The sequence below is a fragment of the Pygocentrus nattereri genome, chromosome 1 (genome assembly GCF_015220715.1).
Source record: "Pygocentrus nattereri isolate fPygNat1 chromosome 1, fPygNat1.pri, whole genome shotgun sequence".
Classification (NCBI taxonomy): domain Eukaryota; kingdom Metazoa; phylum Chordata; class Actinopteri; order Characiformes; family Serrasalmidae; genus Pygocentrus; species Pygocentrus nattereri.
Window position 1 is genome coordinate 50887585 of NC_051211.1, and position 17701 is coordinate 50905285.

The window sequence follows — 17701 nt, forward strand, 5'->3', positions numbered from 1 at the left end:
CATTTCTATGGGATTAAGGTCAGGACTTTGACTTGGCTGTTCCAAAATACTTTATTCTTCTTTAACCATTCTTTGGTAGAACGACTCGTGTGCTTAGGGTTGTTGTCTTGCTGCATGACCCACCTTCTCTTGAGATTCAGATCATTAGAATTAGAATTAACAACCATTTCTCACTGTGTTTGCACGCTGTGAAATTAGATCTCTGCATTTAACCCATCTGTGCAGTGAAACACCCACATACACGCACGCTAGCGAACGCACACACTAGGGGGCAGTGAGCACACTTGCCCGGAGCAGTGGGCAGCCCTATCCACGGTGCCCGGGGAGCAGTTGGGGGTTAGGTGCCTTGCTCAAGGGCACTTCAGTCATGGACTGTCAGCCAAGGGGATTGAACCGGCAACCTTCCAGTCACAGGGCTGGTTCCCTAACCTCCAGCCCATGACTGCCCCGTAATGATCAGAGGTCCTGACATTTTCCTTTAGAATATATAATGACATATGGCATTTTAAAAATGTTAAATATTAACCTAGACCAGAGGTGTTCACACTTTTGCATATGACTGTGTTTATATATAGACCCCCTCTCTCTCTCTCTCTCTCTCTCTCTCTCTCTCTCTCTCTCTCTCTCTCTCTCTCTCTCTCTCTCTCTCTCTCTCCCCCCCTCTCCCTCTCCCCCCCTCTCCCTCCCCCTCTCTCTTTTATCTTTCTCTCTCACTCCAAAAAACAAAGAATAAACCTAGAAGTCAGTCTGTTTCAACTCCAGGAAAAGTACCACATTGTATTGTAGAGAATAGACAGAAGTAAAATATTCAGTGCAATAAATCACAAGGTATTTATTTATTTATTTACTTACTCAGCTCCATTTTGCGTCTCATCACAGCACCAGCACTATCAGATATTGAGCTGCTTGAGCCATCCACATTTGTTTGATGCACTGCAGCATTTTCACATCATTTTGAATGCAGATGTTTGTCAGATCCTCATCGATTGCCATAGAGCTTAGATTACCCATAATCCTATTTTCTGTGTCCGTTTGCATCTTTGCAGAAGATGCAGTTAAACATACAATTTGGCTCAGATTCAATAACAGGTATCATTATAGGATTGATTGTCAGCAGAAAATACTGGATTTGGATAGTGAAGGGGGAAAAAAGAATAAACGTCATCCGATCTGTGAGAAATCTGTCCTGAAACAGCACTCACTCACCCTGTGTGGATCACTCACCCACCCTGTGTGGATCACTCACTCACCCTGTGTGCATCACTCACCCTGTGTGCATCACTCACCCACCCTGTGTGCATCACTCACCCACCCTGTGTGCATCACTCACCCTGTGTGCATCACTCACCCACCCTGTGTGCATCACTCACCCACCCTGTGTGCATCACTCACCCTGTGTGCATCACTCACCCTGTGTGGATCACTCACCCACCCTGTGTGGATCACTCACCCACCCTGTGTGGATCACTCACCCACCCTGTGTGCATCACTCACCCACCCTGTGTGCATCACTCACTCACCCTGTGTGCATCACTCACCCTGTGTGCATCACTCACCCACCCTGTGTGCATCACTCACCCACCCTGTGTGCATCACTCACCCACCCTGTGTGCATCACTCACCCACCCTGTGTGCATCACTCACCCACCCTGTGTGCATCACTCACTCACCCTGTGTGGATCACTCACCCACCCTGTGTGCATCACTCACCCACCCTGTGTGCATCACTCACCCACCCTGTGTGCATCACCCACCCTGTGTGGATCACTCACTCACCCTGTGTGCATCACTCACCCACCCTGTGTGCATCACTCACCCACCCTGTGTGCATCACTCACCCACCCACTCACCCACCCTGTGTGCATCACTCACCCACCCTGTGTGCATCACAAACCCACCCTGTGTGCATCACTCACTCACCCCGTGTGCATCACTCACCCACCCCGTGTGCATCACTCACCCACCCCGTGTGCATCACTCACCCACCCCGTGTGCATCACTCACCCACGCTGTGTGCATCACTCACCCACCCTGTGTGCTGTGATGAGCTGTGTAGTAGCTCCAGTGCAGTAGCAGAGTGATTGAGTAGTTTTTACCTGATGGCCTACTTTTAGACGCTCATTTTAAGTGAAGTGCTTCAATGAAAATAGCTCATTTTAAAGCTTAGTAGTTTTTAGGCTGTAAAAAATGCATTGTGACGTGTGCTGATGTGCATTGTGGAGAATAGGCATTCTGCTAACTATGCTGTTTGCAATGTTTTTCTTCATGCTAATTATGTTTAAAATATTATAAGAATACCAAATTATGAATTTGTCTATAATTCCTACTATGAATATTATCAACATCTCTAGTATCATTCCTACTATGTGACTTAATTTTATTATTGGAGAGAGGATCATACAGTTCCCTTTGTACCGATCTGGCAGAACATTATGACCACCTCCTCGTTTCTACGCTCATTGTCCATTTTATCAGCTCCACTTACTGTATAGGTGCAATTTGTAGTTCTACAGTTACAGACTGTAGCCCCCTTTTACCCTGTTCTTCGGTGGTCAGGACCTCCATGGACCCTCACAGAGCAGGTACTATTTGGGTGGTGGGTCATTCTCAGCACTGCAGTAACACTGAAGTGGTGGTGGTGTGTTGTGCTGGTGTGAGTGGATCAGATACAGCAGTGCTGCTGGAGTTTTTAAACACCTCACTGTCACTGCTGGGCTGAGAATAGTGCACTACCAAAAGCATTTGGCCCACAGCATCCTTTGGGCAGCGTCCTGTGACCACTGATGAAGGGCTAGAGGATGACCAACACAAACTGTGCAGCAGCAGATGAGCTGTCGTCTCTGACTTTACATCTACAAGGTGGACTGACAAGGTAGGAGTGTCTAATAGAGTGGACAGTGAGTGGACACAGTGTTTAAAAACTCCAGCAGTACTGGAACAGGGTAAAAGGGGGTAACATAGTATCAGAGAATCAGATGGACTACAGTCTGTAACTGTAGAACTACAAAGTGACCCTATAGAGTAAGTGGAGCTGATAAAATGGACCATGAGTGTAGAAACAAGGAGGTGATCATAATGTTATTCCTGATTGGTGTATTTCTTCACCTCATTGATTTTGGTTCTCCTTATTCATTTTCCTTGAGGAGGATTGTTGATGTGAAGCTTAACTGTTCATTAGAGAGTGTGTTCTGCTCTGTAGGTCAGTTCCTGAGACGGGTCAAGGCCAAAGTCCCACCCAGAGACATGGAGGTCCATCCTGTGGCCTGCAGCTGTCTGTATATGATGAGCTGAATGTGGGGTGTGCCTGTGCCTGCCTGCTGTCTCCACATGGTTCCCAGTTAGTTTTGGCCGGCCTGTCCTGAAGGCCGGCCGTATGATTAACTTGATTAGTCGGAGAGGGCAGGGGGCAGTCGTCCCGCAGAAGCCTGCCATGCACTGTTGCTCCCACAGATGGGAACGGACAGATGTTGGCGTGTAGTGCGGCATGCTTGGGGAAAAGCCCACACATTTGCAGGGTTGGGGCGTCCCAGTGTGCACCTGGCCACAGACCTTGGCACAGCTGGTTCCTGGCAGCTTTAAAGTCCAGCTTGGTCAGCCTCAAAAAGCACCGCTCACCACAGACGGAGCTGCTAATATCAGGGCTGGGCTTTGTTTTTCATATACTGTAGCTGTCTGGCAGGAAGGCACTGCACAACATTGCGGAGCTGTAACATTAGCTGTATTTGCTGCTTTGCTTCTTGGGAAAGAGCCACATCTAGACGAGAACCTTTGGAGGAATCTACAGAATCCCGATTTTTAAGACTGCAAAGCTTCCTGACATGCCAAACGCTGTGCTGGAGATATCCAGCCAATGTGAAGACACTCATAACATAAAACAAGTACAGGAATGAAAAGAAAACATTGTTTTTCAAACTCTTGGAAAGGCTATGCATGATTTGTTATTGTTCAGTTAAGCCCCTGCTTATCACATGAACTGGAGTTTTCGATTAATCATGAAAGTAATGAGTAAATTACCAGAGTACTAATATGATCATTGGGGGCAGCCCATGTCTTGACACTATGGACTAGGGATGTGCACAGTGCTATCGTACTCTGTTAACTGTTCAAGGAGCCAGTGTTCAAATACTGAAATCACTGTTTGGGTATTGGTTGCCTTTCATCATGAGGAGACGAGGAAAACGTACAGACTGGAAAACGTGAAAGTTTTGTTGTTCTGTATTGTTCTGTTGACACTTGCATTTTGGAGTAGCTAAGTGCACAAGTCTGTGCACAGTAAAGGAAGCATTGTCAAGGTTAAGGACGTTAAGGACGGAGAAGATATTGCATGACTTTTAACACGTACAAGTTTAGGATGATCTAGATTCAGAAACAGTTTAAATATGTTTTTTACAAACTAACATTTTGGTACATCATACACTGAAGAGGAAAAAAAATGAAGACGACGATGTCAGCGGCCAGTATCGTAACAGTCAAATAATTTTTCATCCACCTTCTTTATGCAAATTAAATATTAATGAGTGTGAAAAAATCCTGGATTGAAAATGCAGAAATTCTAAAAAAAAAAAAAAAAAGTAAAAATTTTACAATATAATTGTTTATGCTTGCGTCACAGCCCCATGTTTTTCTAGAGTCTAACTATGGATGGCATCAAAGAAAAGACCACGCTTGCCTACTTTAAAATAAAGTACTTAGCTAACCTAAAAAAAGAAACAGAAGCTACCTGCACCACACTTCCCTGGCCACTTATCAAAAATACATGTCGCGGGACCCTCTGACCTGACGTAGAGCCGACTTCTACGTGGTGTGAGTCTATAGGTGTGCCCCTGTTTGAAATTCCAGGTGGTACAAATAATCAGCCTTTTTAACAGAGTTAAAAGTATGCAGGTAAAATACCAAACAAAAGCACTTCCCCTGACAAGGGACTGACGCATACACTGAATTAAAAGTCCGCTAAATGTCCGCAGGGGTTCAGAGGGCAACGTGAAGTGGGACGGTGACTTCGGCCCTCATTAAATGGGCTGCTGTCCTTTCCACTCTGTCCAGCATCTCTGCACTGTAGGGGCTACAGCTGTGTACAGCTGACAGAGGGCTGTCAAAACTATCCTCAGCTAATACGGACCAAATCCTTCCATTGTGTCCGCTGTACACAGTGAGCAGGACTTTTTTTTTTTTTTTCCCCCATCATACCTCAAGTTGCAAATATGAACAGATATCCCCGGCTAACTGGACATCTTACGGAGACTCAAATATCGTATTAGAGTGTAGACACAATAGCATGCAACACCGTCAGCACATTCGAGAGAGGGAATGGAAATAAAACCTGACATTATGAGTGCCTTGAAATGGCTTGGATGAAAAGCCTGTGCTCTAGCCGTCTCCACAGTCCTCAGCAAATACTAAAACATGCGCCGGGTTGGTAACGTTAGTGGGTTTCTGCTTTCTACCCCGCGCTGCTCATAATAGCATGATGGATTTCAAGCATTGACTTCAGTGTATTCATCAAAAGATTGCGCCTCTTTGCCACTGGGTCTCATTTTATGTTATTAAGTGTTAGCTGTGATTGAACTCAGGCCTTATTTTTGCTTAATGGCCCTCAGAGCTTTTCTCTCCAGCTTCGCGACCTTAAAGCTGCACTTCTCCAAAGGCCAGCTGCATAAACTTTAGCAAAGTAAAATGCAGAGAATGCATTCTCACACAAGGCCAACTAAAATATCCAAAAAATCATTTTGAAAAGCAAATGGGGAGCACCAGTGGATTTTAATGTCAAGCCACTGCTATTGAGGGAGGTGTTTACTTGATGTAAGTTTCAAAGGATTCGTTATGCAGACGTTGTGCAGAAATATCTCTCTACAGGAGAAAGTTCTTGGACTTTCTGATGTTTGCCCCATGCGTCAACCAATATCTTGAGAATTTCAAAGCCTTTTCAAGTCTTACCCTGTAAACATTGCCTAAAGCTGTCTTTAAAATAAATTATTAATGTTGCGATCAGGACCAGCAAAACAAATGTAATATATTTTGATAACATTCTAGTGTTTGAAGCCTGTATAAATAATACTTAATAAAAAGGAAAAAGAAATGTTTGAAACATGGAATTAAAGAATTTCTCTTCAATAATGGTAAATCATAAACAAGTTAGATTTTTATTTCTAGAGAAATATTAGAAGCTTGAACACTAGACTATTAATAAGAGTTAATCAACAGAAATTCTCTCGTCTCTTGCCTTTCTTTTTATATTCATGTGCATGTAGGATAGAGTTTAAATGTGTGTGTGTGTGTCAGTGTATGTTTTTGTATGTATGCAGCGCCAAATGCTTTAATACAAGTGAGTGTGTTTTATCAGTTTGTAATGTCTTAACATTATACATTATAGTTGAATATTGAAGTTAAATAGTTTTGCACTACTGACCTCATTACTTCAGTCCTAGAATACTGAAAAAGTCTATATCGTTTAGAACCACATTCTAATATCCAAGTGGTCAGAGTCAATAAGCATGTTTCATGTAATTTTCATTAATAAAGCATTGTTTTTGCAATAAATATAAAAATAAAACTTTTTTTAATATAAAATACTATGCAAAATTTGTGGGCACCTAAGCATGTAATGTGAAACAATTTATCTTGGCAATAATTGTGTTTATGCTTGTGAATCATCATATATCATTAGGATACATGCAAATAAATGTAAACACAATAATTTCTATTTGTGTAAACACAATAATTTCTTCCTCGATATGAAGAGCAGCTCCTGAACTAATAATGATATAGTTTTACAAACTACTCTTAATAAAAGTTCTTTTGGCCAAGTATGTGGATTAAAGATCATTATTTCAGGAGCTGCTCTTTATATCACGGACACTTTGATGGTCGTGAAGCTGAAAATAAATAAATATTAGCACACATTACGTATTTGGTACATTAGGTATTTGATGTTTCTTGTTCATTTACAAAGCTAAATATAACATTTCAAAAGAAGGCAACGCGTCCCTAGACTTGTGGGCAGCGTACGTATATGCATGTGTTTGGTCACATAGCGGGCATGTTGTATTTGGTGTGACAGGTTGGTGAAAGAGCTCTCTAGTGTGAATTTCTTTCTGGGAGTGGAGCGAGTGCTGGAAACTTTACAGCACTCTGTAGCGCTGACTTGAAAAGACAGGAAAATCAAAGCTTGACATTTTTCTTAGGCCTCTTTAGAAGGTCCTCCAGCCCTCGCGTTTTTGGTCACAACCAGTGTTTATTCCCATGCGCCTCTCCCCCTCACCCCTCACTAATGTCTCTCCTTCTGTGCTTCCCTCTGACTGCCTGAAGCTGGACCAATAGATAAGTGCAGTGAGAGCTTTTCCAGAGCTAACGCTGCTGGCGTTAAATGCGGCACGTAGCCTGGAGACGAGAGAGAAGGGGAGGTATGTGTATGCTCAGATGCTGGGTTTTATTTGGAGGAAAGGAAAATGTTCATGTTGGAAAGGGTGAAATAAAGGAGGCACTCTCTGCAGCCTGTGTTTTTAAAACAGTCACTGCCCTGATGGCTTCCACCTTCGTAGGGAAAGAGTTCCAAATTTCACCCCAATAATACAAGTCTGTTAACATAATTACTCACTGTGTGGAGATCTTTCCATTTAGTGTGTGTCCACGCACATGCTCGCCTACTGTGTTAATAGAAGGGTGCGATGCCCTGTCCAAATTTCCCGTGTTTACCACGTTTTTAACCCATATACTGACCTACCGAGTCTCAGTGATTAAAAGTTTCTTGTTTTATTTGTTTGAATTATAGCAGATGCACCAGGGGTTAAGTTTCCCTACTGCCACCTACTGTATACAATGTATGATATGACCATTAATACTACATATATATTTATTTAGTGATGCACAGGTACCAGTGGTGGACAGTAATGAAGTAAATGTAATTAGTTACTGTACTTAGGTTTTTTGTGTATCTGTACTTTACTGAAGTTTTTCCAATTTGGGCGACTTTTTGCTTTCACTCCACTACATCAGTGCTTAAGGTTTTAAAAACATATTTTAAATGGTCTTTAGTACCTTTGTGGTACTACAATACCCTTAGGGGTACCACCCTAGTGACAGCTTTATTTTTGGTGTGTGTAAATGTTATGGATGCATCGAAATTTCCCCAAACATTATAGCTGAAAAAGATCTCAGCTGAGGGAAAAAAAACATACCAAAAAGATAAAATAGAATTGCAATGAAGTGTCAAAATCTTGAACAACAATAAATTAAAAAACGATGAGAATCAGAGATAAAAAACTCAAACTGTTTGAATGCGTGTTGAACAGCAGAAAGGAAAGTCCCTAAAAGCACACCAACACCACCTGTAGCCACAGTTTTTAACTTGACAGACATTCACAGCCAATGTGCAGCTAAAGTGCAATTATTTATTTATTTGTTTATTTGTTTTTTTTAACCATAGCTAAAATGATTAAAATGTACGTGGATCATGGTCACAGGTAGAAACTGAAGTAGTACAATGTTACAAACTGTTCTCTGAACACTTTATTCATGTATAAATAGGCCAGAATAGATCCGTGTCACCAGTAGTTGGGAGCTTACTCCCAGAGTAGGTTAAGCTTCACTGAGTCAGGTGTGAATCAGGCCAGGGGCAACCTCTTTTGCGGTGATTATGGTTTTCCCTGCTGAACTTGGTCGAAGAAGGTCACATCTGAGTAATCAAGAACCTGAATCAAGAAATTGTTCAAGGAGTAACAGTTAACTGTTTATCGGAGAGTTCTGCAGAGCCAAGCAGATGGCTTGGCTTGATCCTAAATAGGAAAATTCCAGTTTACAACCTGTTACATTTGCATATATTCATAAAACAGTTGTTCTTGTGCAGTTGGTTTGGGATTTTAGCAATGCAGGACAATTTGGGTTGTGTTTAAACTACAGATGAGTTAGGACTTTGGAATATTTGAATAGTCATGGAAGTTGAAAAAAATTAATAAAACATTAGTAGTTTCATATGCAAATTAAATTTATATCTTCTCGTATTAAGAACCGTGAGATGTTTGAACTCTATGCTCCGGCAGAGGGCAGTGTAGAGCCAGCATTTTACAAATTCGGCAGAGCTTTTTATCTGTTAAGCCCAAAGAAGGAAGCATAGGAAGGCTACTGCAGCTGGCTGAAAGCTACTGCACAGCTCCAACTCCATGCTGTGCCGACAGAAGCTCCGGTGCCGGATAGCAGATGTTACTGAACGCAGTTATATCACATACAAAAAGTGCAGATAAACAAGTAGCTCAAACTCATTTTACACTCTAATTGTACAGATGTAATTTGAAAAACCTTTCAGTGTTCTTCAGTGAATTCATCAGGTTTGGTATCAGCCAACTAACTTCAGAAACTTACTGTTTTTGAGCTAAAACATAAAGTATGAGGTAAAATACAGTTTGACTAGCCTAGTAACATTGAGGTGAAAACAGACAATTAACATTTGTCTGTTTATGTTAGATGGTGCTGAGTGGAGTTAATGTCTCTGACAGCCATAAGACACGTCCCGTGAGCAGTGTCCTGTAGCCTTGAGGGTCCTGTACTGCTTTTTTGTGGTGGGGAGGACTGTTATTCTAATATTTTTCAAATTATATCTTATACATTTGAATATCAAATTTGGATTAAATGTCCCTCGCTAATTTAAGGTGTGGTTATACAGTGCTAAAATAAGTCTCGGGATACTCTCTGTTTGCAGTTTATATCATTAATTTTTGCTTTTCTACATAAATTTATCAGTTATTCATTCATGTCCATCAGAACAGCCAGAACCAGCCAAAGCTCAAAATGATGTTGGCAATTAACTAAACACTTAAGTAAGGCTATTAAAGTATTAAAAGAGCAGAACATTAAAATTAGCAGGACTAACATTAGTGTCTCAGTCCTCTGTCAGTCTGTATAGTATTTCATTTAGGTCAATATTTTGCATATTGCTGTTGTCGGATCTAAACCTTTTATCTCCAAAATGGTAACTTTACAGGAGAAAGAAAAAACTTACATTACTTAGCGTAAGTCAGTGGAACCAGACGATTTTCCAAGTAATTTTGGGCCGTTTCTTTTGGACCATTCATCATGAAATTTATACATAATGTAAAGAGCAGTGGGCATTTTCAAACTATGTCAAACTGAAAAACAACAAAAACGGAGATACAAGGTTTTGTTTCGACAGCAGCGATATCCTTTCTTTTGGTTGACAGCTTGTAGTCTTTGAGGCATAAAGAGCATGTATTTGCACAACTAAGGCTCAGCCAGGCTTGTTGAATCTCTTGGATGTTCAGTGAATTGGGGGTTTTGAACATGTCCTGCCTCATTATATCTGTAATCTTTCAGGCTTTTTATTGCCAAGAAATCTTGTTTTTGTCACATTAATTAAATGCAATATTAATTCAACTGAATATGATTTTTTTTGGTTTTCTAAATTGAGTCATTGGATTGTGAGGTCACTCTATTTTGAGTGAAGACGAAACAAACTGTTAATGGACTTTTAGTAACATGTCAACAACATGGATTAGCAACAAGGATTGGCTTTTGATTGAGGTTTTAAGGTTAGGGTTAGGATTAGGCCCAGGGTGAGAGTTAGGTGTTGAGTAAGGTTGGTAAGGTTAGGTTTTGCACATCTACTTAATATAAGTAACATATCAACAGAACATCTACAAGATATTTATGTCAGTGTATTCAGATGCTGCACTACTGCTACTGATATTTAAGTTTTAAGTTTAAGTGACCCTCATTAGTCCCACAACGGGGAAATTTCACCTCTGCATTTAACCCATCCGTGAAGTGAAACACCACATACACTCTAGTGAGCACACACACACTAGGGGGCAGTGAGCACACTTGTCCGGAGCGGTGGTCAGCCCAATCCGCAGCGCCCAGGGAGCAGTTGGGGGTTAGGTGTCTTGCTCAAGTCTTGCTGTCTGCTCTGTGGATCGAACCGGCGACCTTCCGGTCACAAGGCTGGTTCCCTAACCTCCAGCCCATGTCTGCCCCAGCATGATATGTTGTTGAAGTGTTACTGATAATCTGTTACGAGTTTACTAATCATCTACAACGGAACACTCCAAAGAAAGCGTTACTGATTACAGTTGTCCAGACATTTGTTTTGAAAAAAAAAAAAAGTCAGTTAAGTAAATAATTTTAGCTTGTTGCTGTTCAGTTGTAGCCAAAACATTGAGGTCATAATATAGCTGAAATTATGCATTTCAATATAGTAAAGCATCATTTTCACAACGCATCAACATATTGACCAATAAAAAAAAAATAATAATAATAATAATAAACTGTTCTAAAGCAGCTTGTGAGCACATTAGAAACCTGGTAGATGTGGTGTTTGTGTGCACATAATCCATCCATATACAGTGAAGTTCTGACTGGAAAAGAAAACCCTGTGAACCCTAAATAAGGATCACACATACAGACACATACTGTTAAGCACACTGTACGTAACTGTGGAAGTAGCCATTTCTCTGCCACAGGCATATATCCAGTCTCCAACATGTGACCAGTGCTAGTTGTTCTGGGTACGATTTGATCCACACTGGGATACTTTCTGCGCAGATATCTGTAGTTGGAGCCAGGAGGCTGTGGCTTTCTCCAGCTACTCGTTAAACATAGCCTCCACTGTGCTCTTATGGTTAGTGCAGAAGAATGATCAGGTGCTAGAGGCATAGTGGCTTGGCTCGTACTCACCTGGCCTTGTTTGGGAGCACCTTGTGTCAGTGTAATCGCATTGGAAACTCACCCAACACTTTCGTAATGCATCACAGGAGATTTTTGCTCTCCGCAGTACACACTTTTCCTCTCCCAGTCTCTCCTGCTTTGTTTTATACAGGCTTAGTGTAGATCTAGACACATGAGCCCAGAGGAGCACTAGGTAGTGCTTTCCTGGAAACCAAACATGGGACTTGCCTGTCGTATCCCACAACTCCCGTTTATAACTCATCAATTACCTCCCCGTATTCGATGTCTGGCTCGCTCTGCTGTACAGGCGAGAGGGAAGAGGGCCATTTTCTGGGCTGCTGTATCACGATTCGTTAGATTCTGCATAAAAGCATATTGGCCTAGTTACATCCACATCTGCTCTGTATGCAGAGAGAGAGGGGAGGTGTGTCATATTTTTGTGATCAACTCAAGACGGTGATTGGTAACTGATCTGGCCATGACGTTGCCAGGACAGAATCCAGACAACGCAGCCATGTAAACAGGAAAACACTCGCAATGGGCCTACAATGTGCTCCTCATTGAAGCTGAACGGGTACAAAATCTGTTGCCCGTTTGACAGTGACTGAGCTCATAAGCGAAACAGTCCCCTTCATCTACAAAAATGTTTATTTTGATTTTGGGTGTTGCTTTGTGTCATCTTCACTCTTTCTCATCCTTCAGCACATGATGAAGGGGGCAGTAATGAGAAAAATCCCATGGCTAGGGTAAAACATGTGGCTGTCTATTTGCAACAGCTTGAACATCAATCCACCAATAAGCACGTATTGAACATATGTATGAAGTTTTCTGTGTACAAAATGTGGGATATGGTTCCTTCTTTGGGGCTTCAATGGTGGTTTGCAGGAATAGTGTCCTCTGACATGGTTTGTCCATATCACTTGTTCCCCTGCAGGCAGATGAAGGACCAGAGCAAGAAGGTGGCCACCCTTAAGCACAAGGAGCAAGTGGAGAAGAACAAGAATGCTCAGCTGATGGAGGAGGCGCGCAAGCGGGAGGATAACATCAATGAAAGCTCTCAGCAGATCAAGGTAATGATCAATCTTTAGTGCTCAAGTCAAATAAAGCAGATTGGTCACCCTGCGTAATAGAGTACCTTGCGAAATTGCCCATTCATTGATTATTTATTCATATCATTTTCTTGTTTTGTCTGTTTCTTTCTGGAACCTCATAGATGAGTAATAAACAATGGCTTAGGATTCCACAACACATTTCGTTGTGACCTATATCACCGCGCTAGTGGAACATCTCTCTGTGAAAGATCAGAGATGATCTTTTTTGAAGCTTTGCCCTTTTGCTGCTCAAACTGTCTGAACTTATGACAGGGCTTTACACTCTTCACTCAGATCTAAGATAGCAAAAGCTCAGTGAAACTACCACAGATTTGTTCACTTTAAAGAGTTTCATCATAGCAGATGTTTACCGCCTCACACTCTGTCACTCTGTTTTTGTTTCTCTCTTCTCTTGTTTAGGATTCTCAAGCAGAATCCTACATTTTCTCTCTCAAATCACATTTGTGCTGCTCCTGACCTCTTGTTCCACCTTTGGATTATAAAGAAAAGTAAAAAAAAAAAAAAAAAGTAAACATTTGGACCTACCAACCAAATGAATGTCCTTATTTCGAATACAACAGATGTTCTACACGTCCTCATCTAGGATAACTAAAGCCCAATCCCATTTCTTATTTTTACCCCTACCCCTTGTTTTCGAGTGTAACCCTCCCCCTTCAAACTGAGTTACAAGGGGTAGTGGTTGAAATCTTCCCCCTATGAAATAGGACAACCGTTCGAGAACCGGATATGTCATCAGTTGTCGTCAGCGACTTTTACATAAACGGACGAGACGAGATTTTCCGACCATTTCCATTATGCCGCCTCAAGCTGTGGTGATCTCACTTATGTGTCACATGGCAGGACAGTGAATCATATTTAAACTAGCCTGAAAAAGATAACCAGGACGTGTTCTCCTGTTGTGTCTCCAGACTATAGCAATATTGGTATATCGCACTGACATTTGCCGTTTATCCGAAGGAGACTGAAAAGCAGGGACACTTGCGATTCATTCACAACTTCAGTTTCATCAATCAGTCAAACGAATCACCAAATAAAAAGGAGCACGAACAAAAAACTACATTACTTCATTAACAGCTGCTGCGCTGCTCTGTAGACGACCCTGCCGGTCTGCAGTGACAGCAGAGGAGGGGAAAGTTCAGCTCCTCACTGCTTAAATAAATTTAGGGCATCATATGCCTTCAAAATGGGGGGCAGTTATTTATTATCGCCACCAAGAATTCTTCGGTGATATGAAGCTGAACTTAGCTTTTTAATTGCCAGCTTCATAATTGAATTTTCCCATTCCACCTTAAATGTTGCTACCAGAACATAACTGCGGCACCATTTAAGGTGGAACAGGAAATTTTGCCAGGCAACGATTGAGAAATCAGTGTATTACTGGTGATTTTTATGCGTATTATGAAGGAAATTACCATAAAACACTATTGCAATGATTTTTACAATACAGCGGCTTTTCAACAGAGAAATACTCACATTTATGTGTCTCTTTGGTCACTTGTGCAGCCATCTTGCCAAGGATTCGCATAGCATTCTGGGGAATTTTCTCATAACACTCCTTTTGTAGTGCGCCTCTGAAAAATCTCTGTTTGAAGGGCCATGTAGCCCCAGCACTTCACCCTACCCCTCCATCTCAACAACAATCGGAACAACCCTACCCGCACAAAACGGAGGGGTAGGGGTAAGTGTTAGGGGCAAGGGGTGAAATGGGGTTGGGCCTAGCTGCACTATAGCAGATTTGTACATGTATCAGGTGTATCAGTGAAGAGTCTGGGTTTTGGTTTAAATGAATCTCCCTAGTTCAGATTCTCTGCTAGAGTTCATTGTTGGTCAAACACTTGCCGAACAGAAAGTCCCGGCTTTTATGGAGGGACTGTTTTCTCCTTTCCATAGACCTCTGGACAACAAAGCCAAATGCGGCCCCCACTTTATTGTGGTTTTTGGTGTTTTTTCTGGCCTCTCGGCCACTCTTTCGCTCACTCTCCCTTTTCACATTTCTCTTTTCCCTGTATCATCTGTTCTTTGTTTTGATTTGAGTTCATTTTCTTTATTTTCGGCACTGGCAATGCTATGTTATTGGGCTCTGACCCGAGGCGCCGTATGTTTGTGTGTCAGTTTGTGTGTGTGAGCGTGCGATGCGGTCAGAAGAAAAACTTGTATATGAGCTAGGCCTCCAGGTTCCTTCGTGGGGTCATGTTGCCACTGGGGCCGCGCTGTGGTTTTTCTCCCCCACTCGAAGCGTCCTGATGCACCCGCCTTGTGGGCCTGTTCTCGGGGAGAGATGCTGGAACCAGTGGTAGTCTTCCCCAGCCAAGACCAGCAGCCACTGCCTTCCCCTAAAAGACACCGCACTTTAGTGTTGAGCTCCAGAGAATCCATATCAGAATAAGCCAGGAATATTGGAACTAGACTCCACACGCTATTGGCCTCAATGGGGGTGTTTGGAAGGGGAACTGATTGTTGCTGATGATTTGCATGGTTTCCGCATTGGCTCGTCAGAGTGGTCGGTCAAGGCAGATTGAACAGGGTCACCCCAGGACATCATTTAGGGGGCCACAGAGCAATAACCCTCTTCTTTCCTGTTTCCACCAACTCTGAAGAAAAAGATTCCTCTTATGTTTCAGCTAATTGGAGACGCTTCCAGAGGAACCAAGGAGTGGAAGCGGTATGATATGGGGGTCAAGCCCTTGAGCAGGGTGATCATGTTCGTGGAAGCGGCTGTTGACTTTGGAGAAGGTGACGTGGTCGGGGGGGACAGAAGGGGATGAAGCGCCATTGAGTCTGAGGCTCAATTCTGCTGTCTTCGCTGTCTATTGAGGATCTGGGGGTCCTTAAAGGCGCCACAGTCATGATGTCTGACAAGGTAGCACTCAGATTAATCTAGTCCAGAGATGTCGGGTTCTGAAGCGCTGTTGTCCAGCACAGTTTGGTGATTCCTCTGCTTGAACATACCTGCACTGTTTTTATAAAGGTTCCGAAAAGGATTTTTGAAACGATGCCATAATAGAACCATATTTGGACCCTGAAGACTCCAAAGAACCTTTTTCATGCATTTGAAGAGCCATTTTTGTAAATGAGTAGGTGAGTATGAAAAGAAGGTTTAAAGAACTTCCACAATATGTTTTACACCACAAAATCATGCATCCTGGACAGGAACTAGTCAATAACTGAATTCAGTGTGGAATCACTGAAACAGGAAAATCAGAGGTGTTTGAACTGGGAGACTGCTCAGAGCTGGACTAAGATCCTCCAGAACTGGAACTGAACACTCTGGATCTAGCCAGATCACCACTCTAGCATGCAAAGCACTTGGATTTGCATCTCAGGGATGTAGCTGAAGGGAGAGCATTTGGAAGCCTGGAATGCAGGAGCAGTGCTCTTCAGAAACATCTTTCTGACCTCAAGATTTGGCTCTCCTGGATCAACCCCTCCCTTTTATTTCAGCCCTCTGCTGTGATGAAAATTAACCCAGCATGGTTTTTTTTGGATACCACATATACGAACCATGAGACTTTTTCCGCCGCAAGTGCTCCCAGACATGCGATACACACACGTGGAGAGTGAATCATCAAGCCATCTTCCCCTTTCCCACAGATTGAATATCGACAGTATGAAGATGTTGAGACTTTCACTGGGGAAACAAGGGGGAGAACAGGGGAAACGAGTTGACAGTATAATGAAGCACAGTAAATACCAGTTTTACTGCATGGTTGATGATTGGCCCTCTTTATTGCATGGCCCACTTCATGCTGGAGTGGCAAACACCATGGTTTTTAGCATGCCTTGCAGACAGTGGGCCCTCATGTGGCACTCGTTTACACCAGCTAGTGAGAAATAAAGAGGAAAAAGTAAATGCTATTTTGGAGCAATGGGCAAATGTTAAGATGAGAGCGAGAAAGGGGTTCTTGTGCTTTTGTCTGTTTTCAACATGTTCAACATTTTTATATTTTCCTTAAGTCCCGTGATGTATTTCTGAGTGAAATGCTGTTGAGAACTGGCTGAGCTTTTCCCTCACTGATACGTTGGGGTGGTGGGAGCAGATGAAGCAAGTTATTATTAGTTAATGTTATTTTTCCCTACGCACTAGTGTATGGTTGTAACTGTGGGGAGCGATGTTGAGGTGGACGCATGTGCGGAGACGAGCGAAATTTGTTATGGGCAAATCCAAAATCAGGGTCAAGACAGTCCAAGGTCAACGAGCCAAAACGAAGAGAGCGGTGGGCAGACATAACACAAAGAACATACAACAGAGCCTAGCAAAGGTAACACAAAGCAAACAATCCATCAAACATACAAACAACAAAGTCCAGCAAACACAAGGGGCAAACACAGGGCTTAAATAGGAACAAGGATAACGAGGGACAGGTGGAAAACAGGTGGGAACAATCAGGGCGGAGTCACTAAACAAGGGGGCATGACTAAATACCAAAACAAAGAAAACATGTGGACTAGACCAAAACACAAACACATGGACAGGACTGGGAGGGGCCAATCATGTAGGTGGGCAAAAGTCTTGCTCTAATTAAGAATTTTAACATTAAAATGCTATAGTATGATGAAGCAAATGAGGTAAAAAGTTGTTTTTTTTTTTTTTTCTCAGGTTGACTTCATCAATCAATATAACATATCAGCATGTGTAGCGTCATACGTCATGCCCCCAGCTCCAATTAAAAGGATACAATCATTGCGGGTTCTAGCCCCACGATGCTACAGCCAGCTGGGGCCAGGTGTCCAAGAGAGCACAGTTGGCCTTGATGTCTCTGGGTGGGTGGGATGCCCCCCCCCGTCCCCCATCTGCGCAAGCATCTGTTAGCTGACGTAACACAACTAGTGATTAGCATTCTCCTCCAGGCATGTTCAGCTGTCCAATGACGATACGTTAGCAGGAGTTCGAAAAGATGAGGTGGCTCGTTTCACAT

At 42.6% G+C, this 17701-nt stretch overlaps 2 protein-coding genes across 19 annotated transcripts in view; both read left to right on the plus strand.

The window, feature by feature from the left end:
• The window catches only part of cax1 (cation/H+ exchanger protein 1), a 1125587-nt gene that overhangs the window by 606516 nt on the left and 501370 nt on the right, over positions 1-17701 (plus strand). The gene's annotated exons all lie outside the window — the stretch shown is intronic.
• erc1b (ELKS/RAB6-interacting/CAST family member 1b) overlaps positions 1-17701 on the plus strand; it is a 340281-nt gene that overhangs the window by 139681 nt on the left and 182899 nt on the right. For all 18 annotated transcript variants that reach the window (XM_037539543.1, XM_017723129.2, XM_017723132.2 and 15 more), the window contains one exon: positions 12608-12743. In XM_037539543.1, the coding sequence (XP_037395440.1) occupies positions 12608-12743 (136 nt within the window). The remainder of the gene's footprint in view (positions 1-12607; positions 12744-17701) is intronic.